The sequence below is a fragment of the Rhinolophus ferrumequinum genome, chromosome 24, assembly GCF_004115265.2.
Source record: "Rhinolophus ferrumequinum isolate MPI-CBG mRhiFer1 chromosome 24, mRhiFer1_v1.p, whole genome shotgun sequence".
Taxonomy (NCBI): Eukaryota; Metazoa; Chordata; class Mammalia; order Chiroptera; family Rhinolophidae; genus Rhinolophus; species Rhinolophus ferrumequinum.
Window position 1 is genome coordinate 44269526 of NC_046307.1, and position 27049 is coordinate 44296574.

The window sequence follows — 27049 nt, forward strand, 5'->3', positions numbered from 1 at the left end:
GGCCCCGCCCCTGGACCGCCCGCCCGCCCGGGAGCAGCCACCGCCGGCCCCGCCCCTTGGCATGGCCCCGCCCCCGGCCGCCCCGCCCCTGGCTCGCGGGCTGCTGGCCAGGGTGGCCGGCGACCTTGTGTGACCTGGGGTCAGCCGTGTGCAGGACACAGGTCTGCGGCTCTTCTGGTGCCCAGTTGGGCTCCCTTTAAAGCGCTGGTGCCATTTGTGCTGAGTCAGAGCGCGCTCTAATCTGCTGGGGACAGACCCCTCCGCCCTCGGGAGGTTGTAATCAGGTCCTTCCTGGAGCACCTGCTCCTCTTCCCCAAAGTGTGCTTGTTGTTTCCAAATTCACCCTTTACTCCCTGGTTTCAGGAATTCTTTGTAAACTGCGCTGATCGCCAGAAACCATTTAAAGAGACAGTGCATTGTTTGCGCCTAATTAACTTTGTAGCTGCTGTTACAACTAAGTGTTGGGCATGTTTAACCCGTGGCAGACAGCACATTCAGGATCTAAGACCATTCGTTCTGGCAGAATTTAATGCACGTTTACTCTGTGGCCAGGGTTGGATGGAACAGGAATAATAATAGCAGCCGAGGCTGGCGGGGGCTCCCTGTTTGGGGCCCCCCCACACACACACCTTGAGAGGACGGCTTCCTGACCGCGGACGGAGAGGGACGGGGCTCGGGGCTGGGCTGTGGCGGAAGGGCAGGATAGTCTCACTCTCCTGCCGGGTCCTCTCTAGGTCCCTTGGCCTCCTCCACTCCAGTGGCCCTGTGACCTTAACTTGCTCTTCAGCCTCATGCCAGGCTTTGTAGCAGTGGACATCCGGCAGTGGGCCGCTTTGGCCCCAAGGCCAGTCACAGCCAGCTAGCACTGGTACCGCACAGCTAGACTGCTGTTCTAGGCCCTCAGAACAACCTTTCAAGCTGTACTCTCCCGTATTTCATCAAATGTAGGATGCCATCCATGCAACACACACCATTATTTTACGGACTGCTTACAAGGGAACAAGCTGCCGATGAAGTTCTGACACTGTCGATTGTAAGTTGCACCTGAACTTAGAGGTGTTAGAATGAGAGACATGTGTCAGCACCGATGAAATACAGTGTTCTCTTCATTTTCAATTTTATTGAGCCTCGGAAACTGAGCAACTTGCCCCAGGTCACAGAGCAAATCACAGAGTGGAACTTGAACCAGGTGGTCTTTGACTTTCTAAATCAGGGTTGGGGACTTTGGGTTCTCCTCACAATGCCTGGGTAAGTACTGTTTCTCCTTTGTACAAATGGCTGCAGACCCCAGAGTTCCTGGTCAGTCTCAATGCCAGGCTGGCTGAGCTCTGCCCACAGGGTGTTCTACGGCCGAGCTTGTAACAGGCAGGGCCCTGCCTTTGGCCCCATCTAAGGCACTGAGCCCTCAGGTTGTCCCAACTGCCTTATCTGCAGAGAAGGACTTCCTCTTCGAGCAGGCAGGCAGGTTCACGGCCAGTGGCAGGTCTGTGTGTGTCTGGAGATCTTTCAGATGAGCTGAGATCATCTCATGGCCAAGACGTAATATCCCCCAGGGGGCTGCAGCTGTGTACCTTGTTACTGTGTACTCAGGCCAGCTCCTGTGCTGCACCCAGGTGGCTGTGGGACTGTGGCACCACCCTGGGCACACGTGGACTGGGCTGTAGGAGGCGCGTGAAGCTTCACCTGACTCTGAAGTTTCCAATGGCACCATAGTCCAGTGTCAGTTTTCGAAGAGCACATGGAGCTGGCATCCGCTGCCTTGCTGGTGACTGAGGAGGTGCTCTGATTGTGTGCCCCCCTCTGCAGTAGTAGGGAGACTCCAGCCCTACGCTCTGCTCAGGAGACACAGATGCCACTGCATGGGTTATAGAGACGTCTCAGTCACTGTGCTCGGTCTTGAGGCTTGGCAACGCTTCCTGTTTGTTCTGGACGGCACTTGATAAGATCGGCTACATTCCATACCACGGGGACACTGCACTGCTGGTCTGGAACTTGAGAGTGGCCAGCTCACCACAGTCTGTCTGCAGCTGGCCTTTCTCTGGAGTCTGCAGGGTGACATGGGGGTTGCAGCTGCCCTGGCTGAAACGGCTGGCTGTGTTCTTCTGTAGGTGCACCTTTCAGTCATGCTACGTGTCCAGGGTGAATCTGACCTGCGTGACATGTGCACCGGGACAAGCAGTGTCAGAAGTTGATTGACCTCTGTGTGGCTGCATTATTACTTTGTGTTGTACAGGGTCCCAGTAAGGCATAGTGAACTTGAATAAGAATTTGGAGGGCTTGCTATGAGACGAGGCCTGCCCTAGAGGCCAGTCGGGTACCTGGGAAGCATGTGGCCACGTCTCGGTGGTCAGTTCAGGGCCGTGGTTCCTGCGTAATCCTGACCGGTCGGCTGCCTCACTGCCCACCCTCTGCACGATCCCTACTTCTTCCCAAATTCCATCCTGTGTGGCTTCTGTCGGCACCTCTTCCATGCCCCGTGGAAGCAGGTCTTCCTGTGAGTACCTGGGAAGCACCCAGGACAGTGTCCGACTGTGTGTCGAGCATTCTGGCCTAATGATGGCACCCGTGGGAGCTGCCTTTGGTGTGCAGAGCCTGGCACACAGCCCCTCACAGATGCACAGTGTGGCTAGGCAGCTGCGGGAGTCTGCTGAGTGTCACCCCTCCTCCGCCCTGCTGTGTCTTCTGGGGGGCGTGAGCCGGATGTGTCTTAAGCACCTGCTCTGACCTGGCCAGGGGGAGACAGGCAGGTGAGCAGCTGCTCTGATTCTCCCGGGGGCACCAGGGGGCGCAGGGGCAGCACAGACACTGAGAGTGAACATGGGCATGTGGGTGGGAGTGTACTGGGCTATGGACCTGCCCAAACGAGGGCCATCAGAAAGACCGCAGCAGACCCCAAGCCACGGCTGCAGCGATGCCCAGAGCCCCAGGCCCTGAAGACCTCTCGCAGCCCCCTCCGGCCTGAGGTTGCCAGCACTCCACACGCCCAGCAGCCCTGCATGGCTTCATGGTCGGTGACAACCGGTGGCAGCTGGAGGGCGGGGGCAGGAGGCTGTCGGCTCACAGGCGCCTTACGCTCGGCCTGCCCCCGCCCTCCATCACCATCTCCTTGACTTCTGGTCTGTAAGTGCCACCTCCCAGCAGGCCATGACCTGGGATAGTGCTAAAGAGAGGCTGGCAGCCTGTCCTCGAGGCCGTCAGGGGGCTGCAGCAGCATTCTGTCCCTGCGAGCGTGCTCTGTGGGGAGGGGGCAGCTCTCCACTCGGACCCGGGGCCCCTCTAGATTCCAAGTGCTCTGCACTCGCAGGCTGTCCTGCCAGCCTCACTCAGCTCTCACTCCAAGTCCTGCAGAGCCTGCCTTCAGCCTGCCCCGGCTGTCCCCATAGCCACTCGTGACTCCAGCCAGGACTCAGGAAGAGAGGGGCAGCACATCGTTTATGGGGGTGCTGGGGATGCGAGTAACAACACACTGGGGCTTGGTGCAGGTTGCCTGCGTGTGTGCACGGACAGGAGCGTGGGGTCTCGCAGGCCTGGTGCCGGCGTCGGTGGAACCCCGCGGCTATGGGCCTGTCAGCAGGCATGGGGGTGCACAGCTTTTCCCTTTTCTTGCCTTATTGCATGGCCAGGACAGGCAGCATGATGCTGACCTGCTGGCCGGCCGTGGTGGGAGTGGGTCTGCTGCCTGGTTGCTGACCTTGGGGGGCAGGGGTTCTTGTATATGTCACCTGTCAAGTTGAGGAAGCTCCCCTCTTCTAGTTTCTTGAGAATTTATATCATGGATGGATGTTGAATTTTGTCAAAAGCCTTTTCTACAATTGATGTGATTAGGTGATATTTCTTCTTTAGCTTGGGGGATTACACGGTGGATTATATGGATTGATTCTGGAATATTGAACCAGTCTTGCATCTTGGAGTAAACTCCACGTGGTCCTGGTGTATCATCCTATTTCTATGTTGCTGAGTAGGATTTTTGCATTTATATTCATGAGGGATTGTGGACTGTATTTTTCTTTCTCTGTACTGTTTTTGGTTTTGATATCAGCATGTAATACTGGCCTCAAAATGAATTGGGATGCGATCCCTCTACTTCCATTTTCTTCAAGAGATTGTATAGAGTTGGTGTGGATTCTTCCTTAAGAGTTCAGTAGAATTCCAGTGAAGCCACTGGATTCGGACATGAGCTTTTGGAATCGCAGACATTGGGGCCAACCCTTGCCAAGGCCCCACGACTTCAGGGTCAGCGAGGCCCACTTGGCAGAGACACCAGAGCCCGGCTGCTCTGGAGGGGCTGGCAAGCGGCTGTACAAAGGCCTTCAGCAGGATTTTGCTTTCCTCCCTCTTGCTTGTGGCCAACAGCGGACATTGCTCACCTGGGGCTCGGGCTGGGTCTTCACCCCTGCTCCCAGGTCCCACCTGCAAGCACTTTGCCTCCAAGCAGGGGTGTCCCTGGGGGCAGGGCTGAGTGGGAGGGGAGTGGTGTGTGCAGGCACTGAGCTGGCTGTGAGCAGCTGTCTGTATCCAGACAGCGCTCCGAACCCCAGTCTCCTGGGGGTTGCCCCAGCGTCAGGTTCTCCAGGAGGTGGCGTGCCCAGGAAATTGGGCATGCTGATCAACCATTCTGGTTCAGAATGTCTACTTAGGACGTAGTTGTTCTTTCCTTGGTGATCCACATGATTGTGGGGTGCCTGATGCCCTGGATTTGAAAACAAATTCTTATTGCCTCTTGGAAGTTTTGGTGGCAATTTCGTGCTTCCAGAACTCCAGCCTGGCAGGGTTGCTTATACCCCACCCCCGTGTCCCCAGCCGCCCCGGCTTCCCCTCTGCCTCACGTGGGCCTCTGGGCCCCTCCGCAGGACTTGGGTCTTGCGTCCCCGCTGCCTGGACCACGTGTCTCCCACATGTCCGAGAGCTGTGTGCACTCCCTCACTGCCAGGTCTCTACTCAGCTGTCACCTTCCTGGTGCCATTTTCCTTGACCTCCATGCTCCCACAACCATTTTAAGTTACAAAACCTGAATAAACCTACTCTCTGTCTCTCCTACCTAGTTTTTCTCAGTATCGTAGCCTTCTAATGTCATCTTGCCGTGGGCAGGTATCTTAGTCTATTCGGGCTGCTATAGCAGCGCACCACAGACTGGGAGGCTTATAAGCAACAGACATTTCCTCCTCTCAGTTCTGGAGGCTGGAAGTCCAGCATCAACGCGCCAGCAGATGCCATGTATGGTGAGGGCCACTCCTCGCTGTGTCCTGCCATGGCAGAAGGGGCCTCGCCTTACCCGGGCACTAATCCCACTCATGAGGGCCCCACCCCGACACCGTCACATGGGGGCTAGGGCTCAGCATGTGACTGTGGGGACAGAACACGCAGTGTGTGGCAGCAGCATGTTGGTTCTGTTCCCCACAGCACGCTAGCACTTAGGGCGGCTGGCGTGAAGAGGGTGCAGAACAGGTGTTTGTGGGGTGCATACAGGTCCGTCTTTCTGACCAGGGGCTGCTGCTGAGCTGACTTGCCTGTGGGGGTGGGGTGCTGGGGTCTCTCAGTTCCCTCGGGGCTGACCCAGCTGCTGCCTCCAGGTTCACATGGCAGGTGGGCCCCTGGGTCACACCCTCCCACTCCACCAGCTGGACCTTGGTCTCAAAGGTGCTTGGGGTTGTACCGGGTACCATTCCTCTTGGAGCCCTGGTGCTGAACCACGGGGTGCCTTGGCAGATAGCCTGGGGAACAGAGGGTGTCCTGCAGGCTGGGCTCAGGGCTGAGACGGGCCTAGGAGGGAACCCGGGCTCAGGAGTAGGCAGACCTGGCATACTTCACACCCTCTCTGAGCCTCAGTTTCTCCATGTGGAAGGGAACATGAGTGACAGCCCGCTCTGTCTCTGCGTGTCATGTCCTCAGCCAGCATCTCTGTGCCTGTTCACCCTGCTGCCAGGCCATCTGTCTCCCCCTCTCCTGTCTCCAAAAGCAGCCCATTGAGTCACCAGAAGACGACAGTGGATGAAAGCGGCTGACGAGAGGGCCCTTGGTTCAGAGGACTGACCATGGAAAGAAAGGCACTAGAAAGTCAGCACACAAATCCTCTGGGACTCCAAAGACCCAGAACTGAGTTCATTCCATGAAATTGGCAACTTGGAAACTTTTTTTTTCTTTTTTTAACATTTCCATATCTGTAAAGTGGGACACTGATGCCAGCATCACAGAGATTAAACAAGGAGGCACAGGTGAGCTTGCCTAGCACAGAGGCCACTGTAGGGGGCGGGCGCCCACCCTGCTCTGCCTCCCCTGCATCCCTCCCGCTCTGGTCCAGGCCTGTGGGTGGCGGGGAAATGACCAAGAGCAAAAGCACAAAGGGACGCAGCCTTGGCTCTGGGACCTCAGAGATCCTTATCAGGCTGGGAAGGTGGGACACCCACACCCCAAGCAGGACATCCACACCCACTGGCCGTGCACAGTGGGCAAGGGAAGAAAGGGCTTCTAGAGCACACCTCACAGCCCTAGTACAGGGTGTCTGGAGCACCTGGCCTTCCCCAGAGACGCGGGTGAGACGGGCCTGTTCAGGCCCCTGGGACCAGCCCCACCTCCAGAGCCTACTGTGGGCCCTTGGGGGTGCTGCAGGAGTGTGGTTTTTTCCTTTGGATCATAAAATTGATCTGCAGTCTTGCCTTAGAGGGAACACAATCTCTCAAAGAGGTTTAAGGCGCCATTGTCCAGGACAGAGCTGTGTGACTCATTCACTGATTCCCTGGGCCTTTACTGAGCAGCTGCTTCTTGCTGGACGTCAGTGCAGTGGTGAGCAGACACCCCCACACCCCCTTCACCCCTCCCCCCCCCCCCCCCCCCCCGTCCTTGTGGAACTCGCATATGGGGGGACTGGACATTAATGAGAACGGGGGGGGGGGGGGCGCTGCTCTGGGGAGTGCGGGGCGCCATGGTATTGGGAGGGTGCTCAGTAGGTGACGAAGAGGGGTCCCTGAAGCTAAGGATGACTTAGGTCTGAAGTGAGGACAAGCGAGCGCTGCAGGCAGAGGCCCTGGGGGGACACAGGAGGCCAGGGTCAGGGAACCTAGGGTCCTTTGCTGCAGGTGGTGAAGAGGTGGGAATGGAGATGGCGCGCGGGGCCCCAGCCTCATCGTCAGATTTGCGTCCGTGGTTTGCGCAGAGAAATGGGGAGCAGCTGGGGGCACTGCACCAGCTAGTTTTCCTGCCTCCCGTGTGGGCGCTGCCAGGGAGCCTGGCGCCATGGCTCTCGGCGAGGAAAATCGGAAGCAGGGCCTGATGACCGGCGGACCCCTGGACGTGGGCTCTGTGTCTGCAACTTCGAGGCCGAGCTGCGGACTGAGAAGTTGCCCTGAGCCTCGGATCCGTCTTCTGAACAACCTTGTTAAATAGGGAACCCGGCAGGGTGGGTGTTAGTCCGTGCCCATCGCCCGCTGCCGCGTCTCCTCACCCCGGACTACATGGCACGGGGGGCTTCCAGTGTAGACCCTGGGTGGGTCTAGGGATCTGCGCCCCTGTGTAGCTGTCGGGCCCCGCCCACCGCCGGAGCCACGCCCAGCCGGAGCCACGCCCACCTCCCGCTTTCCACACGCGGAGCGCGGGCGCGCTTGCGTCACCGTCCAGCCGGCTGGATCTGGTTCCAGCCGCGCTGGGCTAAGCTGACATGCGCAGTTCGTGGGGGCTGAGGGGTACGGGCCTGGGCAGATTCGACAGCCGGGGACGCGGAGGTCGGTGCGCCGAGCCCCGGAGCGGGGCCCATGGGGCGGGCAGGTATCCGTCCTGCACGTGCGCGTGGGGGGCAGGGCTGTTCCCGGAGGGGCTGCGGGAGTCCCGGCGCGTGTGGGCGCCCTGCGTCGGCCTCCACCCTGGAGACCCCAGACTTGGGCCCGAGGGCGTCACCGTGAGGGCGTGGCGCCCCTCCCCCACTGGGTTGGGCTCCACCGTCGTCTTGGGGCCCCGGCCCGGCGCCCCGCATTATCCCTGTTTCCTGATTCCCGTTTACAGGCGAAAGAGGGGACTCTGAGCCGAGCTCCAAGCCTCGGAGCCCTGCATGGGGAGGAGGAGCCCTGCCGAGGGGATCTGGGGTGATCCCCCGACCTTGGGTGCCCGCAGACCCTCGGGCTGCTGCTCCAGGCCGGAGCTGTGTGCGCCCTGGGGTCCAGAGCCCTGGATTCTAGTCTCAGCTCCAGGCCGTGTGACCCCAGACAAGCTCCCTTGGCTCTCTGGCCCCATTTTCTAATCTATAAAACCCGGGAGTGGTCTCAACTACCATGTTTCCCCAAAAATAGAACCTAACTGAACGATCAGCTCTAATGTGTCTTTTTTGGAGCAAAAATTAATATAAGACTCCATCTTATTTTACTATAAGAGCTGGTCTTATATAATTAATGTAATACAATACAATACCGGGTCTTATACTAAGTTTTGTTCCAAAAGACACATTAGAGCTGATTGTCTGGCTAGGTCTTATTTTTGGGGAAACACCATAGTCTTTAACCTACCCCATCCCCCCAGGCCAACCTTGTGGTCTGTTTGTGACCAATGTTCAGGGCCTTTGGATAGCCCAAAGCCGCCATACCTTTGCAAGGCCCACCCCCATATTGCACATTAAACATCACTGTTTTGAAGCAAAAACCCTCACCAGTATTTACTATTTTGCTTCTGAAATTATTGGGCTGTGAGTAACGCATTATTTAGCAATGTGATTGTTTTTAAAAATGCATTGTTTATGCTCAGGAATTCTTGCAAAGTGAGAAAAACCTAACCCATAAATAGTTTCCAAATGTGATGAAATGATTTTGAAAATTCCATTCAATAATTAATGAAGTTGATACAGTGATAAACATTTGTTTTGATTTGCTGTTTATCTTGAAGCCAATAACATGTTTTGCTTTGATTTTTTTCCCCCATAGCTTAAAGCTTTTGCAGGTCCTGAACAGCCGAAGGGCAACAGGACGGCTCCTTAATGGGGTGAAGGTGGGATAGGAAGGGGTCCTGAGATGAGATTTTAGTTGCAATGTTATTTGCTTTGCACCCAAAGAAATGGCAGTTTCTCTTCTAACAACAAGGAGCACGAACGCTACTGAGGAGGTGTTGCAGTCCAGAGACTGCTAGATTGAAATGGGATGAAAACATTTGAAAATCTTGAGCACAATTATTTTTTCCTTAAGGGAAGTGGTGTTGGTCAGAAGCTGTAGGAAAGCTCGCCTTCTGCGCCTGCTCCTGGAATCCCAGGCCGGCCTCTACTGAGCTGGGGAGATAGGTGTCTTGGTGCCTTGGGGATGTGTTTCAAATGTCCTTCACATGACAAGGTCAGCACTGCCAAGTTAGCAACGACTCAGCTAATTTTTGGAAGTTTTGAGTACGTTTTATGTGTGTTGAATGTGATTCCTAGACTTGTTTACAGCTCTTGTACTTAGTATCCAGTCGGCCGTCAGCCTACCAGCACGGCATTTCCAGATTAAAACCCACTGCAGCCATCGCGTCCTAGTCAGCCACATGTTTCCACAGATGAAATAAAGGCAGATTTGAAGTCTAATAGTTAGGAAGGAGATGGGCATGGCTGGGACCTGCAGAGCAGAGCGGCCTTCTGCTGACACGGAAGCACGGCTGTGGATGTGAACCTCACCTTCCAGAAAGGCCGTCGCTTACGCCCCACATTAGGCTGTCGACCATGCAAAACACAGCAGGGCTCCAGGCCTGCCTGGGCCCACTAGTAGTGGAAGAAACGGGAGCACTGTAAGTCATCAGGCAGCATCCTTATGCCCAAAGTCAAAGGGGGGCCCACCGGCCATACACAAGGATAAACAGCTCATGCAAAGGGGACCTCACCAGGGGCCTGTTTGCTGTCCCCGAGATGTGGGCAAAATGAGGCCAAAGGCTTAGCTGAGGTTCTGGGAGGCAGTGGGGCTGGTGGCCGGCGTGATGGGCAGGGCTGCCCTTGGAGGTCGGGGAAGCCGACCTTGGAGGCAGGAGACTCCGCTCGGCTCCCTGCTCCGCCAAGCAGTTCGCCATCCCCCTTCTGGTGGCAGTGCCGTGGTCTCTGCAGCTGTGAGGTGTTGCAGTGTCCTAGGGATGTGTCCTGTGCCTGGGCTGTGGAAGGCCCCAAGGAGGCAGCGACGGCGGACCCGAGCAGCCTGCCCCAGGAGTCAGCATGCCCTCCAAGGCCTTACAGACTGGCTGTGAAGGAGCAGGTCCTGCTGAAATCCCAAAGGAAAGCCGCTTTTGCACAACCCCACCCCCACCCCCGTGAGAAGAATCACTGGCCCCTTGGCTCCTTGGAACAGGGTCTCTGGAAATGGGTCACGCGGCCCTCCTGTCAGCATCGTTCTTCGAGGACTGGAAGTGTTCCTGATGAAATGCGCTGTATTTTCCCTGCCTACCACTGTGTTCTGTGATCTCTAAGACCTCAGCAGCCCTGAAGAACACTCGCAGCCTGCGGGCACACAGGTCACATCTGAGCCACCGACGTCCTGTGGGTTGCTTCTCACCTCTCCCCCACAAACTCCACTGCCAACGTCGCCCCTTTTCCCACAGGCTCAGGCAGAGCCTCAGTCACAGCTTGGCTCGGCGTGCTCCTGTGTTGCCCCGCCGTCCCCACCTGGAGCTCTTCACGTGTGTCTCAGGGACCAGGCTCACGTTTTACCCTGGACCTCCATCTGGGGGGTGCTCTGGCAGAGGAGCCGCTGGGATTGACCGGATTCCACCTTGGACCAAAACTGTTCTGGGGACCTCCACCCGTTAGTGACACTGACTCATCCTTCTGGGTTAGTGCCCACCCCGTGTACCTGCTTGTTAGAATTCCTCCCAGCAGAGAAGGGGCTGGCTGCTGATTGGTTGTCTCTGGCTTACAAGATAAAGGGAGGCAATGTAGGTGGCATTTGTGTTGATGTTGGCCCTTTAGCTCTGTCCATCAGCCTCGGGTCCCTGTGGGCCGAGTCAAAAGGCCCAAAAGCTGTGCTCCTTCCCTGGGGGCCAGCTTTCCCCAGCGACCACTGAGGTCAGCCCATCGGGTGCTCTGCCCTGTCCCTCCCCCAAAGCCCCAGCCTGCCTTTGCTGCCTCATTCCGTCCATCTGTCTGCCTCCACTGGAGAGAGCCCCAAGGACAGAGCTGGACGTGCTGTGACTGGATGGACAGAAAGATGTGAAATGGTAAAATGTGCACTAAAGAAAATAGCAACGTGTATCGTCGGACTTTCTGCTTCCAGAAACCCAGTCTGATCTTTGTGAAGAGCACTCCTGTCCCGTCATACTAGGTCTGCCTCCTGCCCAGGGCGTTCCTCGTGGCTGGAGGCTCCACTGTGTGCAGGCCTAGGGGCAGTCAGGCCCTTTGTTCAGAGGCCCGCTCACCCTTACCTTGCAGGCGTGGGGGTGAGCGAGAGGCCGAGGCGCCCCAATCTGCAGAGAGCCTGTCCTTGCTGGCTCGGGACCAGGCTGTCTCCAGGGAAGTAAGAAGGTGGTCACACACAGCCCTGGGAGAGCTGTAGGGTCCTGACACGCGTCCCGGGTGGATGCCCTGGGACAGTGAAAGGTTTCGTACGGCCTTGGTACCCAGATGTGCATTGTGCCTTCTGGCTTTTCCAGTGCATATTGGCATCTAACAAACTGATTTTAATCCTTGGGTTAAGAATAAAGTTAAGCCTTCTAGTGTTCCTTCTGAAATTCAGCTCCCGCTGCCAATTGGCTGCTGTGGTCGCCCATCTCTAATGGCCCAGGGTTTCTAGTTCGTGGGGTGTTTGTTGCACGCGTCCTGCTGAGCGCAAAGCTTTGTTGTGGTGCCCTGGACGTGGCCATGCCTTGAAGCGGTCTCTGATAAGGGCCAGTGTCTCCCATCCCCACTGAGCTGAGACTCAGAGTCAGGTTTGTGGTTCTGAACTCCCTGTCCAGCCAGGATCTATCAGGAGGAAGGGCCCCTTGTCAGCCAAGGCCACGGTCAGTGTGGAAGACCCTCCCAGAGTACTGACCTGTCCTGCAAGTGCCACCATCCCAGCCCACCTTCCACTTACGCTGTGACCATGGACAAGACCTCAGCCCTCGTCTCTAAACCGAGGAGGTCGGCTCCGTCAGATTCTGGAATCTGAACCCTTTGACGTGTGTGCCTGTGTGTGCTTCCGGGAAAAGGGTCCAACAGTTTTCATCATCCTCTTCAAGGGCCAGGCTGAACGAGACTGAGGACAGGTGGACTTGGATGGGAGAAATATGTGGTGGGGAAGGGAGTCCTGACGGGGAGAGCCGGGCCTTTCCAGGGCATCGTGTGTGGTGTTAGAGCTCAGGGCTTGGGGGCCAGGCTCTGGTAGGGTTCTGTTGTTAACCCCGTCTCACAAATTCAGGGAGTTTGAATCTGAATAAGAAAAAATAAGTGTGTTTTCGCCTCCTCGAACTGGATTTTAGCTTTTCCTTCCACTGTGAATGTTGGCAGAGGTGTTGGCAGGACATGTAGGGGGCACAGGTGCTTTTCGCAGGGAGGGGGACATCGCAGTGTCACAGCACTCCGCCCAGTCACTGGCTGTCAGGCCCGCCACTGAGGCATTGACAAAGCACGCTGATTTTGTTTTCATGGTGATGTCTTTCAGTTTGCGCCCATATGTCCTGTGTGTTCTGTTCCATGCATTTAAAAACCTGAGAAGGGCCCATAAGCCCCCGGCATCGCACAGGAGCCGGTGGAGGAGCTCTGCTCTGCGAGGAGGGGCCTCCCGCCCCGACAGCTGCTCTGCTCTGGACGCGGCAGCCGCTCTCCCTGTCCTCCAGGAGCTCACTTACATCAGGCCGTGAGCTCCTCGAGGCCAGAGCCCGTGTCTGCCTCAGTGTCAGCGCCCATGCCAGCCCAGGACCTCCGGAGGGCGTCGTGCCCACCACACGCAGGGCCCACGGACCAGCGTGTGGTGTTTCCACAGCAGCTTCTATAGCTCATCAAAGCAGTAACTTCCTGAATTGTTGATGTGCACATTTTCTGAAACTATTTTCATTTTAATCAGGATATCACAAACAAATGAAGAGGAGGAAAGTAAGTTTACCAGTTGTTCCATTTGTAGCAGCAGGAAGGCAACAGTACCCCTCGTGTTGGTTAGCCGCAGGTTTTGCCTGAAGTGAGAGGGTGTCTGGGGAAATGAGCCTTGAAAGGATGTAACAATTTGTACCTGCATATGTATCTTATGTCACTAACTGTAGCAAGTCCGAGTGTTGACTGTGTACTTCTTGTCTTTCAAAAGGCCGCCTGGTCCTGGTTGTGACCTTGGCTCTGCAGGTTCCCAGCGGAAACTGGTGCAGCGCAGGGGTCTGTTGTGCTCACAGTTGCACATGCGTCGTTATTTCAAAATAAGAGGTTCATTAAAAAATTGGGAAACACTTCCTCTTTTGTTCTTCATTGTTTTTAGGAAAAGGAAAAATAATTTGCTGACATGAGTTGCCCTTCTGAATTTTAATAACTGGGGTAATAGGTCTGATCCAGGCTTAGTCTTCAGAATCTCTGACGGTGCGCTCTGGGGATGTGGGCTTTCTGCCCGAGGAACTCCTGGTTCAGGATCGAAGGACAGGGGCTCTATGACTGGGGAGGCGCACGCGTCTGGGACCAGCCTGCTCTTAAGTGCAGGCCCTGCTTCTCTGCTCTGGACCATGGACTCTGGCTTCAGGGCACCAAGACCGGAAGACAGCAGACAGCAGCGCTCTCCCCGGCTTTCCAGCAGATAAGACCTGTGGTGAAAGGTTGCACCGAGGGGCGCCTGGGGGTGGGGCTCTGTCCAGTTGCCAAGCCCTTTGGGACTGTCTATCTCTGTAAACAGAGCTGAGCCCAGTGACTGTGCCTCCCCCACCCCCCTGTCCTCCCACGTGGAGGAGGAGGCGTCTGGGCACCAGATGCCCCAGTCACTTTCCTCGTATATGCAGACAGACGGCAGGCCTCACAGCACCTACCTGTTTCAGGCCCATACCTTAGTGTCAGTTCTTTTGGATGCACTCTTTTCTAATCCACCAATTCTGTAGGCTTGTTGGCCTGGGTTGCAGAGGTGCTGCCCGGCTGAAAGCCAGGTGGACAGCCTGCTGGGCCCGATGCCAGCCCCCGTGCATCCAACAGCAATCACCAAGTAACAGGCCCAGGATCTCTGGGGACCGGTCACTGACCCCTCAGCCCCACTCCCCTGGGCTGTAGCTGAGAGCCTGACAGCGCTGCCTGTGCCTCTGGCTCCAAGCCCAGGCCGTTTGCCAGCACCCACACAGCCTCCACCTCCTGAAGGAGGAAAGCAGGACCCCACACTGTCTCCCGATGCTTACTTTGATGTTCCTTAAAACTGTTTCTGGTAAAGTTTTAGTTCTGCCGCCGTGATGAAAAGGCTTCTAGGGAATAGAAAGGTCTGGCATCATGGGTGAGGAAGGCCTGCTCCCCCGCCCTGGGCCTGCCCTTCCTCCGAGTGCTGTTGTGAATACAACTCCGTCTGCCCTACTCCCCCGACCCCTCTGCCAGCATCGGGATTGTGCAGATGGCTTGACTTCTCTGAAGAGCTTCTAGGAGCCGTGACCTCTGCCCCCATGCCACACAGCTCTGGGTCCCCCGCAGAGTAGGGCTCACAGGTACCAGCCTGCATGTGCTCACTCCTGGAGGTGGCTGGCAGGCCGCAGTGATGCACTGGGGTCAGGTCTCGTGCTGGCAGGAGGAGGGGAACTGGGCCTTACAAGGTGGGCACGCCCAGGGCCATTGGGAGCCTGGGGCGACTGCCTGGGCCCGCTCCTCGCCCTGCTCTGGGCCAGGCTCTGGGGGTGCGGCCATGGTGACAACCCAGCCTGGCACGCAGCGAGCACTGGAAGTGTGGCCAGTCCAAACTGAGGCGTTCGCTAAGTGTCAGACACACCCATGTCAGAGACTCGGTAAAAGAAAGATGCAGAGTTTCATTACGGTTTCCTGTGTTCTTCCACTGTCCTTGGCTCTGGCTTCCTGACGTGCAGGCCACCTGCCAAGGGCCAGATTACAGGTCCTGGTGGAGTGGGCTCTCAGCTGTGCAGTGAGGGTGTGCACACGTGTGTGTGCGCGTGAGCGTGCGTGGGGGGTTCAGACTGGAGTGTCAAAGAGTCTGGGCTGGGGGACCTGTGGCTAGCCCATGGTCAAGAGTGTGCGTCTTTGTTTGAGCTATGGCTGAGTCCTGGGTCTTACATCTGCTGGAGTTACTGTTCCTTTATACCACGTCTTAGAAAATAAAATGTGGGGCAGCCGGTTAGCTCAGTTGGTTAGAGTGTGGTGCTGATAACACCAAGGTTGCCGGTTCGATCCCTGCATGGGCCACTGTGAGCTGCACCCTCCTTTAAAAAAAAAAGAAAGAGATGAGTAATTCATTAAAAAAAGAAGAAGAAAAAAGGAAAATGTGCCCAACCAGCGTAAGGCGGCGTCACGCGCTCCAGTACATAGACAGGCGGAGGTAGGAGGCTACCGAGCGCCCCGTGCTGGGGCTCAGAGCTGCCTCATGTCGGTTGAACTGTGCGTTTCCACACCAACCTCACCGAGCAAAAACGTTGCCATGGCTCAAAAAGCTCTGGTGTCAACACTGAGTCCAGTAGCCCGTTTCCACGTGGGAAATCCTGGACACTTGGTGCTTTGTCCCAGCTCTCCTCTACAGCCTGTGGCAGAGCCAGCTCAACCCAGGTCCTGGAGCTCACACCACCCTCGTCCTTGCACACGTGCTTCGCCAAGTCCCGTGTGGACTCCTGTACCCACCGTTCATCGCCTGGGACTGCAGCTCCCTCCTTTGTGCTCAGCGGGCGGATGGGTGTCCAGGGCCAGGCAGGCGGCCTCACGCCAGGTCTCCGTGGAAAGGAGAGCGCTTTATCTCCACTCCCCGCAGCTCTGGGCAAAACAGTAAGCCTTTCCCGGGGACATAGAGCACCACTGTTGACAGTCATGGAGGCCAGCTTGGGCCAGAGGCAATCGCTGGACTCCTGGGGCCGGGGCGGCTATCTGCCCAGCAGCCCAGGGCCGGCGGTGCCCCGAGCCTCCCTCCAGTCCTAAGATGCAGGGCAGTTGGACATTTCAGCCTGGGCACCCAGCACAGGGTGGAGCATGGACAGTGCTGTGCTGACCTGTGTCGCCCTGGACGCACGGCTTGTGTGTGTGTCACACAGAGCTAGTGGGTGAGCTGACACCCGCGCTGAGTGGATGCGTGTGATGTCTCATTGGGCAAAAAGTCCAAAGCGGACAGTCCGGAGTCCCCAGGCCGTGGTGATGTCCTCCTATAGGGAAGCCAGGGCCCTTCTGGGACACCTTACCCGGGCTACACATGGCGCCATCCCCAAAAGAAGAGAGCAGAGGGTGGCCCCTGGGGTGCAGTGGGGTGTGGATGGCCCTCGATCCCATCCCTGCTCAGCCTGAGCAAGCCCTGGCTTCCCACAGGTGATGGGGACCAAGGTCACAGAGCACAGACCTGGTGTGGCCGCACAGTGGTGCACAGCCAGGTGTGCCTCCTCTCCCCGCCCTGCAGCCACACTGCGCCCTCTGCCCAGCGGTTGCTGGAGGTGGGGATGCTGACCTGAGCCTACCTATGTGCCGCGTGTGCCCGAAGAGGAGGAAGGGGCAGTCAGGCCGCCCAGTGTAGAGGGAAGCACGAATTGGGGGTCCCCAGAAGCCAGGAGGAAGAGTGTGGGGTGGGAGGCCCTGTCCTGTGAGTGTATACTGGGCCCTCCCCACCCTGCGGGTCTGTCTCCCTTCTCAGACGAAGCTCCCGAGAGGACGGTTTGTCACCTGGAAACCCCCAGGTGGGTGGCAGCGAGGTGCCCTGACGTCCACTCATTGCGAGGCTGCCCAACCCAACACCAGTGTTGCCAGCCTCACAATGTCTTCTGATGGCTCCAAACTCTGGTCCTGAAATCGAGGCTGGCGTTCATCCCTGAACCCCAGAGGTGACCGTGTGCTAGTGTGACCCCGCCCCAGAGGTGACCACGCTCCAGAGGTGACCCCGCCCCAGTGTGACCCTGCGGGCCGTGTCAGCGGCTCTCGCCCCTGCAGCGACAGCTTCCACGCCTGTGTGCTGCCCTCAGCTTCTCCCTACAGATCAGCCAGCCTGGGGAGCATCAAAGGTCACTCCCCCGCCTGGCGTGAGCCCAAGGCAGGCTTGGACAAGGACCCTGACTGACGAGGCCATTTCTGGGGGTAGAGAGGGTGGGCAGGCACTGCTGTCCTCCCAGAGCCCCACAGCCCCACTCAGGCGGGTCTGAGCAGCAGGGCTGAAAGCAGCGGAAGCTGCTGAGCGTGGCTGCCTGAGACTGGATTCCCCCAGGAAGCAGAGTCGGAGCTGTGAGACCCTGTGCAGGAAATGACCCCAGGAGCATGAGGAGACAGAAGAGTGAGCAGTCCAGGATGTGCTGTCCTGCTGCTTGGGGCCTGGGCAGGCGTAGGGCGAGCCCTGAGGCCTGGCCCATAGGTGAGAAGGTGGGGGAGGCGCCCTTGGTGGCCAGCATCACAGCGTCACTAGGACAGCCCTTCCAGCCATTCCCGCTCTTACCTGCCCTCACAGTCGGCTCTCACTGAAGGAAAAGCCCGCAGTCCATGGCCAGGGCCAACAGTTAACATGAGGCTTGCTTTACGGAGTTGAATATTCACCAGAGGGAGGAAATCCCACTGGGTTTTTCCCGCCTTCCTGTTGGCTTGAATTGCAAAACCCCTCTGGTCTCCCTGATACCACCTTCCAGAGAATAAGCGGTTGTGGCTTCCCACTTTCGCTGGTTTCTTTGGTTGGGTAGTGATGGCAGCACTGTCTTCCTTGGAGTCTGGTCTGTCGGAAAACCCAGGGTTGGTGACGGGGTCCAGGCCCCCCCAGGAGAGCCTGTGGGGCTACCCTTGTGCTAGGTGCCCTTCTCAAGGACAATGATCCAGAGGCATCTTTCCTGGAGCTGACCTGTGCCCGGCCGGTCCCTTTCAATTGACCCGTCGGGTCTTGTAGGAGGTTTTCCTGCCTGGATTGTGTCAGATTGATGGGATCTCTTGTGTCTCTCACCGGCAATTATCAGGGTGAAGAAAAAGATTGTTTTGTGCAGCTCTATTTTCTCCAACGGGCCCGCTTCTCTACGAGAAGTCTCGCCATCTCTCCCACCCCTTCCAGTCTGCGGGGATGTTGGATCCCTTGTTTATTTTCAACACACCTGTCGAATGTGGTCAGTGTTTTCATCGCCCTAGAAGCTGGTGAGGACTTAATATTTCAACACATTTCTAACTACATGTGGCCACATTACTGAGTACATTACATAGATGTGTTCACACTGAAATGCAGACAGCGTAGACGAAACTCAAGGTCCCTTGGCCACAGCTGATGCCGTCCTCAAGGGTAGCTTCAGTCTATCTGTTGGGCACACATGCGGCCGCGCACAGACGTGCCTTTGTGCCTTAGAAGTGGAATCCTAGGGGTGTTAAGTGTAGAAGAGACTTGCTGAAATTTTGCTTTACCTCTCTCAGTTTGACTCTTTATGTCATCCGACCCAAAATGCCAGGCACAGCGGCAGCAATGCAGAGCTTTCTGCAAACAGGCTGCAGCTTCAAGTGCTTTACAGTGTGTTTGGGGAAGTAGTCGTCTCTAGAGCAGCTGACCCATCCTGCCGCTGCCTCAGGTCTGCCCTGGAGAGTGGGCCTGGCCTGGAGGCCTCCACGGGACGGGTCCCCAGTGTGTCCTGGGGCTGGAGGCGCTCCTGTCCCTCTTCCCGCCCCGCTCCACCCAGACCGTGCCATCCTTCCCTCTGGCCTCCTTCCTGTGCCCACCTCGTGGGCTATCGCTGGGCCTGCAGACTCCCTGGGCGTCCTCAGGGCACAGGGCAGCCTCCCCTCACTCCATGACCTGGCTCCTCCAGCCTCGGTGGCAGCAGCCAGCACCCCGAATGGTCACAGAGAGCGGGTAGCAGGGTTCAGCCATGGGTTGGCAGGGTATTGCTGTGCCCTGGTGACAGCTGGAGCCATGGGATGCTGAAGAGAGGTAGCAGGTGCCCCTGTTGTGGGGCCAGGTGCTGCCCACACTGCTGGCCTCCCTGGGGGGTCAGTTGGCAGAGCCCAGGCCTGTGGCTGCAGGAAGGCAGGGTTGCCTTCCTGCTTGTCTCCACAGTGGCCGCCCAGCTGGCTGGCTGTGGACGTGTATGCCATGCTCACCATCACCCTCCTCTGTCCTGCACCTCAGCAAACCCCACTGCAAAAGCACAGCCCTCAGCAACTGAGTTGATTGAGAGCCCCTGCTGCCCTGCCCTGGGCCCCAGTCTTCCAGGCTCTCCTGGACCAATGGGCTGTCCGCACGCCTGGCAGTTGCACGCAAACCTCCTGGGCCGGTGGCCTGTGAACCCTCTGGGTCAGAGCTCCGTGTTTCACTTCGAGGCTGCCACCCAGGACAGCCCTGAAGCTGGAGCATTCCAGCTGGTTTTCAAGGAGGAGGGAGGAGCTGGGAAAGCTGTTGTTTTGTTTTGGAAGATTCCAGAAGGAGCAGGTGTTGAGTGGGAACACAAAGGTTGTCAAGGCGTTGGCACTTTATGCAGGACCTGCTGGGGTGTGTGGGAGGAGGGGCGTGGTGGAGCTTGAGGGGGACCCAGGAGTACGCAGCTGGGGGCGTCGGGCGCACCCTGGAAGCGCTGGGGGCCAGGCCCCTGCAGACCTGAACCAGAGGAAACACTGGTGTTCTGGGCCCACGGGAAAAACATGAAGTGTGTGTGTGTGGACTCACCCTGCAGCATCCCCCACCCCAGTGTGGAGCTTGTTTGGTTTGTCAGTTGGTGGGGGGAGTGGCTGTGCTTTCTTGGCAGAAGTGGCATCAGGAGGTCATGATGCGTCCTGCCCAGAGAAGGATGGGCACCTCCCACTGTCCTCAGTGCAAGGGGCTCAGGAAGTTCACACTGAAGGAAGACCAGCCCCCACGAGCCAGTACGCTCTCAGCCAGGCTTCTTGCACCCTGCAGGGGGTGGGGGAGACAGCCAGGGCTCTGCAAGTGTCAGGAGCACGGGGGCTTCCCACGTGCTGGGGTGCGATGGGGCAACAGTACCGCAGGAGTCTTTCCAGCGACCTCACTTTCGGGGTCCTGGGGGAGGGGCTGGGAAGCCAGCGCAGTGGGAGAGACGCACAGCGTCTTCCTGCAACTCTAACTGGCAGGCTCCCCTTGACTTTCAGGGAGGAGCAGCGTGCAGGGACCCTGAGCTGTCCCCAGAGCTGTCCCCGGAGGAGAAGAGGGTCCTAGAGAGAAAGCTGAAGAAGGAGCGGAAGAAAGAGGAAAGGAAGCGTCTGCGGGAAGCGGGCATTACCACGGCCCAGAGCCTGCCAGCCAAGTGCTCAGGCGCCCAGCTGGCCCTGGACTACCTGTGTGGGTAAGAGGCACCGCGGGGGGCTGGCCAGGCTGTGCCCTGAGAGAGCGCATGACTTTGCTGCCCTGGGAGGGGTGCGGCTGTGGGCTCAGGTGACCGGGCTGGCATCTTACCCTCCCGGGGCTGCCAGCCTCCTGGTTGTGTATTGTTTCCCAGCGTCGCCTCTCGTGCTGTCAGGTGGCTTGAGATCTGCCGGAGTTGGCATGGCCGCCAGTGTGGACTGCAGAATGGAAGGGAGGGCATGGAGAGGGCCCCACTGCTGGGCAGGACTTGGCTGAGGGGAGAGGAAGCCTGTCACCAGACCTGCAGGGCCCCCACGGGTGTGCCCAGGGGACCACCCAGAACCCGGCAGAGGCTGGCCTGCATTTGCTAACACAGCTTGGTACAGTAATTTTCAGAAACCCCCAGAAAAATGAGGCCTCTGGAAACCACTGGTTTCTGTTGGCAGACAAACTGGTTGGGCAGAGGCATCCCAGCAGAGCCTGTCCTGGTTTTCCTCCTGCCTCTTCCAAAGTGTTCTCACCACACAGGAGGGCAGGGTGGCCAGCCCTCCCGGGACGGCCCACCATGGATGCCTGTGTCACTCTATGACCTGTTTCCTGTCTCTGTGGCTTGCCTGTCCTGGGCATTTCATATGCACAGGTGACCGATGTGCAGCGTGCAGACACAAGGATTCATGCCACACTGGCGTGGGCGAGAGACGGGTGGGGGGGGCCCTGCCTGCAGAGCACACTGGGACCCTGGTGCCTTCCGCCTTGACAGTGTGCCCTGTCCCTGCCACCGTGCGCCCCAAATGCAGCCCCATCCCCAGCACAGCTGCCCAGGTGAGCCCGTGTCCAGTGGGGCAGGGCCGCCCACGGCTGAGTCTGGCTGGACCCCAGTGTTGTGCACCCTGGCCGCGGGCATGTGTGCACGCACTCCAGCCTGGTGCGGCCCTGCTCGGCGCCTGCAGGCTGTGCTGCCCCCTCTGAGGGCGTGTGCCTTAGGATCTATGAGGCAGAGGGTCGGTATTTTTCATTAAAACCGATTTCCTTACAGGAAATATGTCTTTAATTAAGTGACTCCCTTTCCTCGCAGAGGTTTGCGTGGGGCCCTTCCTTGCCCTACAGAAGCCACAGGTTGCCAGTTGGGCCGGATGGAGCCCAGGTGGGCTTGAAGGTCCCTGTGCATGGAGAGTGGGCTTTCCCATTGGGCCGAGGACCCTGGCAGAGAGCTGGCAGGTCCTGAGCAGCCCCAGGCCAGGCTCGGTCCGCTGGGGCGGTGCAAGCATGGGGGAGCAGCCTGTTTCTGGGTCAGATCAGCTCTGAGGCCCAGTGAAGGGTGCTGCCGAGGGGGGTCCACAGGTCCTGCCTGCAGAGGCGCGGCACTGCACCAGCCGCCGCAGCCCGAGGCCCCCAGCTCACACCTGTCCCAGCCCAGGCCCTGGAGTGGGCCTGCCCGCCATCAGGCAGTGTTGTGTAGTGAAGACAGAGCTGCACGGAAGTGTCATTTCCTCCCACTGCCAGGAGAGGGGACGCAGGAGGGACCTCGGTGACGCTGCGACAGGTCCTGCTCTCAGGAGGTGACGACAGGCAGGAGCCACGGCACATGGGAGGCTGGGAGGGCAGTGAGGACGGCGGTGTCAGGGAGGGGCGGGGGGGGTCGCCCATGCTGATAGGGGGTGATCAGAACATACGGGGAGGCTGCTGCCGAGTGCCGTCCAACGGAAAGGCAGGGCCTTCAACACGGGAAGCGGCGCGGGGAACCCTAGTCACAGTGTGTGGCAAGTTTCAGCTTGTTCGGTGCAGTCAGGTGTGAGCTACAGTGGACAGAAGGTGTGTTTTAAAGTGTGCCGTAAATCATCCTCCATCATGACAACGCTCCGTGTCACACATCGCTTCTGGTGCGGCAATTTCCGTCAGATAAAAACATTACGGTGCATCCTCATCCACCTTATTCACCGGACCTGGCACCGTGAAACTTCTGGCTTTTCCCCAAAGTCAAAATGACCATGAAAGGTAAACGTTTGAATCAATTCAGGATATCAAGGCAGCCACGACAGCGCAACTAAAGACACTCACGAAAGAGGACTTCCAGAACTGCTTCAGAAAGTGGCAGGAACGATGGGATGTGTTTGAAGCGAGGGGGAGTATTTTGAGGGGGGTTAATGGCAGTGTGTCTTTTACCGCAATTTTTTTTTACTTAAACATTCGCTGTGTGTTTTGATCACACCTCATATATGCTAAAGCCCAGAAGTGAATTTAGGCCAGGACTGTGGTGTCTGGTCCCTGGGAGGACAGTGGTGGCCCATCCTGGCCTGGGTCCTGCTCTGTGACTGCCATGTGACATGCTCTGGGCTTGGGCAGCTCTTCTGTCACATGACATGGTGTGTGCTTCCACCCGAACCCCACCAGCTGGGGAGCTGGCCGAGCCGCAGGCCAGACAGAACCAGCCAGGGCCCCCCCCACATCTCCCTGAGGGGGGGCAGTGAGCCTGCTGCTAAAAGAGCCTCTGCCCGTGTCCCCATGGCCACCATGCCCCCGCGTCCCAGACACGCAGACCCTCTCCACCTCTGTCCCAGCGTTCAGGTCTCACCTCAGCCCGGGGCTGCTGTCCTGGCCAGAGCAGCACCCTCCCTGCCCTGTTTCCTCCTCACACTGATCCCTGGCGTTACCTATTTCCTTAGCCTCCGCGCCCCCGCCCCCTGTGGGCTCCAGCCTGGGCTGGCACCCGCCAACCTGGTGCAGCAGGCCGGACCGCTTTGATGGGTTCAGGGCCGGCGCAGCCGCGACCTCTGTCACTGTGCCTGGCACCTGAGCTGCCCAGCCAGTGTGGCTCTCGGGCAGAATCCCTCGCTCCTGCTGGTTCTTCTCCCTCAACCCCCATGCGTCGTTCCCAGTCTGCTTTCCCCACGCCAGCAGACACTTGTGGAAGAAGGACGGAATTCACAAAATTCAGGATGCTCACATTAGAATCGTAAATCATGGAATTGTGGACCTGAAAGGAGGTGGCCCGGGCCATCTGGTCCTTCCATCCAGTGTAGATAAGGGCCTGGCTTGGCTGAGGGCCCACAGCGGGCGTGCGGAGTGGGGTCCTCCCAGCCCGGGCCCCTCGCCCCCTCTGCTCTGTGTCTGCCACCCTGGGGTCGGGGAGGGTGTTCCCCAGAAACCCTGCGGACACCCCCCACTCCAGCCAAGAAGAGGCCACCCAGGCCAGTCGTACAGACAGACCCTTCTGTCTGGCACCTGAATGTCGTGTCCTTGTTTTCCCAGCTGGGCCCAAAAGCATGAGAAGTGGAGATTTCAGAAGACGAGGCAGACCTGGCTCCTGACACACATGTATGATGGTGACAAAGTGAGCACGTGGGGGTCACCTTGGAGGGGTCACCCGGGGGGAGTTACCTTGGGGGGGACACCTTGGGGGCGGGGTCTGCACATGTGGGGGGAGGGGAAGGGTCTGTGCAGCAGGGCAGGTTGTCACTTATCTTTTTCTCCATTCTCCTTGTCCTCGCACATTTAATCTCTGAACACTTATCTGTTTACTGTTCATTTAGTGGCTTTTCAGAAGGGTCTGAAAAGGGACGGCTTCCAGTCTTTTTAAGGGAAGCTGGAGCCTGAAATAGCCCAGGTCTGAAAGAGGAGCTGGAGCAGGTGGCCCTCCCTCTCCTGCCTGCCCCCAGTGCTGTCGTTCTGGAGCGATGGGACAGAGGGGAGCAGGTGTGGTGCTCGGGCCCTTTGTAGGTGGCAGGCACAGAGGTCAACGTGATGCCCACTGTTGCCTGGCCAGCAGGCTCCTCGGGCCCTGGTGTGAGGACACTGTGGGCTGGGCAGTCCCCTCGCAGGCATAGCAGTGAACCCTGAGACACCAGCTGCGGGGCCAGCAGCCCCGGACCCCACTGCTGTGTGCTCCCACCTGACGGCTGAGCCGCTCTTGTGTCCTCCAACCCAGGTCCCTGAGGAGCAGTTCCCCACCCTCCTGGCCTACCTGGAGGGGCTGAAGGGCCAGGCCCGTGAGCTGACTGTGCAGAAGGCAGAAGCCCTGATGCAGAAGCTGGACGAGGCGGGCGCCAGTGGCCCGGACCCCCTTCTACTGGGCAAGACCCAGCGTGTCCGGCAGGTACTGCAGCTGCTGTCCTAGGGCGGCCAGCCGGCCAGCGAGGGTGACCCTGCAGCTGACCGCTCCTCCCGGTGGAGGGAACATCTGCTTCTCTGCCAGGGAGCTGCCCTTCCTGCCAGCTGTGGTCCGTCCGTGTTGGGCTATGGGAAGCACCCCGGCTGTAGGCCCCGCACATTAGTTTGGGGGTCCCTCCTGTGCAGGCCACACGTTTCCTGGTCACCAGGCTGCCCTCGCCGAGGCTCCCCGGCTGTGGCTTGTCTGTGTCTGGCCTCCCTCCTCAGCCCATGCCACGGCCTCCTGCCTAGTTACTGGGGAAACCTGCTGTTTCAATAAAAGTAGCCCATCTGGCCATGCCTCCGGGTTCGTCCTCACTGTCTGCCGGCCTGTGAAGGGCTTTGCCCACAGGGAACATACTGAGCTGCGAGGCTGTCTGTAGTCCTGGCCTCCACGGGGCACCATCCAGGCGATCTGCTGGCACTGACCCCTCACTCTGCAGGCCTGCCACTGCCAGGTGGCGGCAGTGACCACGACGGCTGCCCTCCCACAGCTGTCCCAGCGGGAAGTACACCTGCTCTCTGCATAGAGATGGGACCTGTCGCTCTGCTTCCAGAAGCGCGCGTGCATTGAACCCCCTGGAATCGCAGGGTCCAAGCTCCAGAGGCTGCGTCGCAGGCAGTGGCCCGCAGCTCCACACAGCAGGCCCTTCAGGCGTGGGAACTGGGTCGTGGATGTGGTAGCCACTGGGTGTGGACGCCCTGCCCTTGAACACGGTCAGCTGTCAGCAGGGTGGAGGCGGGAGTACGCCGAGTGACTTCCAAGGCCAGGGCAGAGCAGGCAGCTGCCACTTGCGCTCAGGACACTTGCCCTTGAGACACAGCTGCCACGCTGCGAGGAAGCCCTGGCTGAGTGACGAGTCCGTGTGCGACGTGGGTGCTTGAGCAACGACGAGTCTTTAGTTGCCCCAGTGGCACTGGGTGAAGCAGAGGTGAGCTGTCCCCACCAAGTCTCGCTCACATTGCGGATTTGTGAACCGTGGGGCTGGGGTGCAGTCAGTGCCAGGACCCCGACACTGCGTGAGCTGGACAGTCGGGTCCTTAGTGAACGAGGGCTAGGCCTGTGCGTGGAGCCTCCGTCCCAGAGTCAGCTCCGGGCCGTCCTGTGGCCGTTCCTCGCCTGGCTGGGCCTCCTGCCCGGCCGTGGACCCTGGACATCCTGCCTCAGCGCAGTGTCCCAGCCATGGCTGGTGCCCTGCAGGCATCTGTGCTTCAGCCTGTGACTGTGAAACACCGTGTTGAGGGGTGCTTCTGAATGGTGAGGGTGGGGCCCTGAGGAGGGGGTGACCCCAGCCCTGGAGGGACACACACACATCCACAGAGCCTGGGAAGGTCCCTCACTGAGAACTCGCCGCCATCCCCTCTTCTCTCCTGGAACCTGGAGCCACCCCAGCTCCCAGCCAGCACGGGAGACCCATCAGCACCCCCCACTGTGGAAAGCTGTAGTGCTGTGCTGCAGCCTGGGGGGGCCCGTCCCCCGCCTGCGTGTACAGCTGTAGTCCTGATCCCACGCACACACGTGCTAACACACATGCATACATGCCATGCATAGAGCCAGAGAGGCTTTAGAACTTAGACGACCATTGAACCAGGACCCTGCCAGGACCTGCTCTCCCGCCCCACATTTGCCCCTATAGGGTGGCTGGCAGTGGCTCTGCTGGCTTCTTGATGGCAGAAGGGGTCTCCCCAGGGAATGCCAGCCAGCCTGGGAGCTGGGGCCCTAGTCTGTGTGTGTCCTGGAGAGTTTGCCTACAGTTTGGGGTTTGGTTTGGGTTTCCGTGGACTTAAGAGGCACCTGCAGTGTGGTTGGGGGCCAGCACTGGAGCCAACAGTGGATCTGGGGCAAGAGCCACCCTCCAGCCCCCGAGGTCCTCCCTTCGAGACGAGAGGCAGGGGTGCTAAGCACGGGTGTTCAGAGAGCCCCTCTACTCCCATCCCAGTCCTGCGTCCAGCCGTCTGTCCCTCGTGACCCACAGGGGAACCTTTGCCACTGAGCCTCACCTGGCCGGGCCCAGGCTGCATACACTTCTGGGGTTCGGCTCGGTGGGCGAGCACCGTCTGTTGGCCACGTGGGATGTCCCACATGCTGTCTCCATGGTGATGAGTGAAACGAAGCTTGATAGCTGCTCACTATTTTTATTAAATTGTGTTTTCCATACTTGAGGATGGTACATTGATACTGCATAGCTTTTGGGGGGGGGGTCCTAGCTGTATCCCCTGTGGAAGTCCTGACACCCATTGACGTGTTTCTTTTGTGGGTGCAGGGGGGTGAGAGGTCATACAGTTGGGTCCAGGGGTGGGGGTGACGGGTTCATGGGTCAGACGTGGAGATGGGGGTGCTGCACCAGTGGCTGTGGGGCACCTGGAGGGGTCTGGCCTGGGTGCAGTCAGAGGCAGCGCTGATACTCAAGGGGCCCGGGGCGGTAGGGAAAAGGTCAAGGGGGTAGGGGACCCAGCTCTGCACTAGGGGCCCTGCCTGCCCTGGGGGGAGACTGGAGGGAAGGGGTCTGGAAGACGGTGTGCCCCCAGGGGCGCGTGTGAGGGCTCCTTTCCAACCCCCCTGGATGGGGCTGCTCAGGCCCACAGTGGAACTGAGGCTGCTGGGACAGGAGAGC

The 27049-nt window shown here is 58.6% G+C and overlaps 1 protein-coding gene across 3 annotated transcripts in view; it reads left to right on the forward strand.

Moving 5' to 3' along the window:
* The window catches only part of C24H7orf50 (chromosome 24 C7orf50 homolog), a 92808-nt gene extending 65790 nt beyond the window's left edge, over positions 1-27018 (forward strand). The window contains exons 1-5 of one of the 3 annotated variants that reach the window (XM_033095637.1): positions 7622-7715; positions 15588-15826; positions 20096-20289; positions 23538-23619; positions 24214-27018. In XM_033095637.1, coding sequence (XP_032951528.1) covers positions 7652-7715; positions 15588-15826; positions 20096-20289; positions 23538-23619; positions 24214-24402 — 768 coding nt within the window. In that variant the 5' untranslated portion in view covers positions 7622-7651 and the 3' untranslated portion in view covers positions 24403-27018. Of the gene's footprint in view, positions 1-7621; positions 7716-15587; positions 15827-20095; positions 20290-23537; positions 23620-24213 lie in introns of those variants that run through there. The other 2 variants (XM_033095638.1, XM_033095639.1) reach the window with 2 other exon arrangements.
* Positions 27019-27049: the final 31 nt, after the last annotated feature.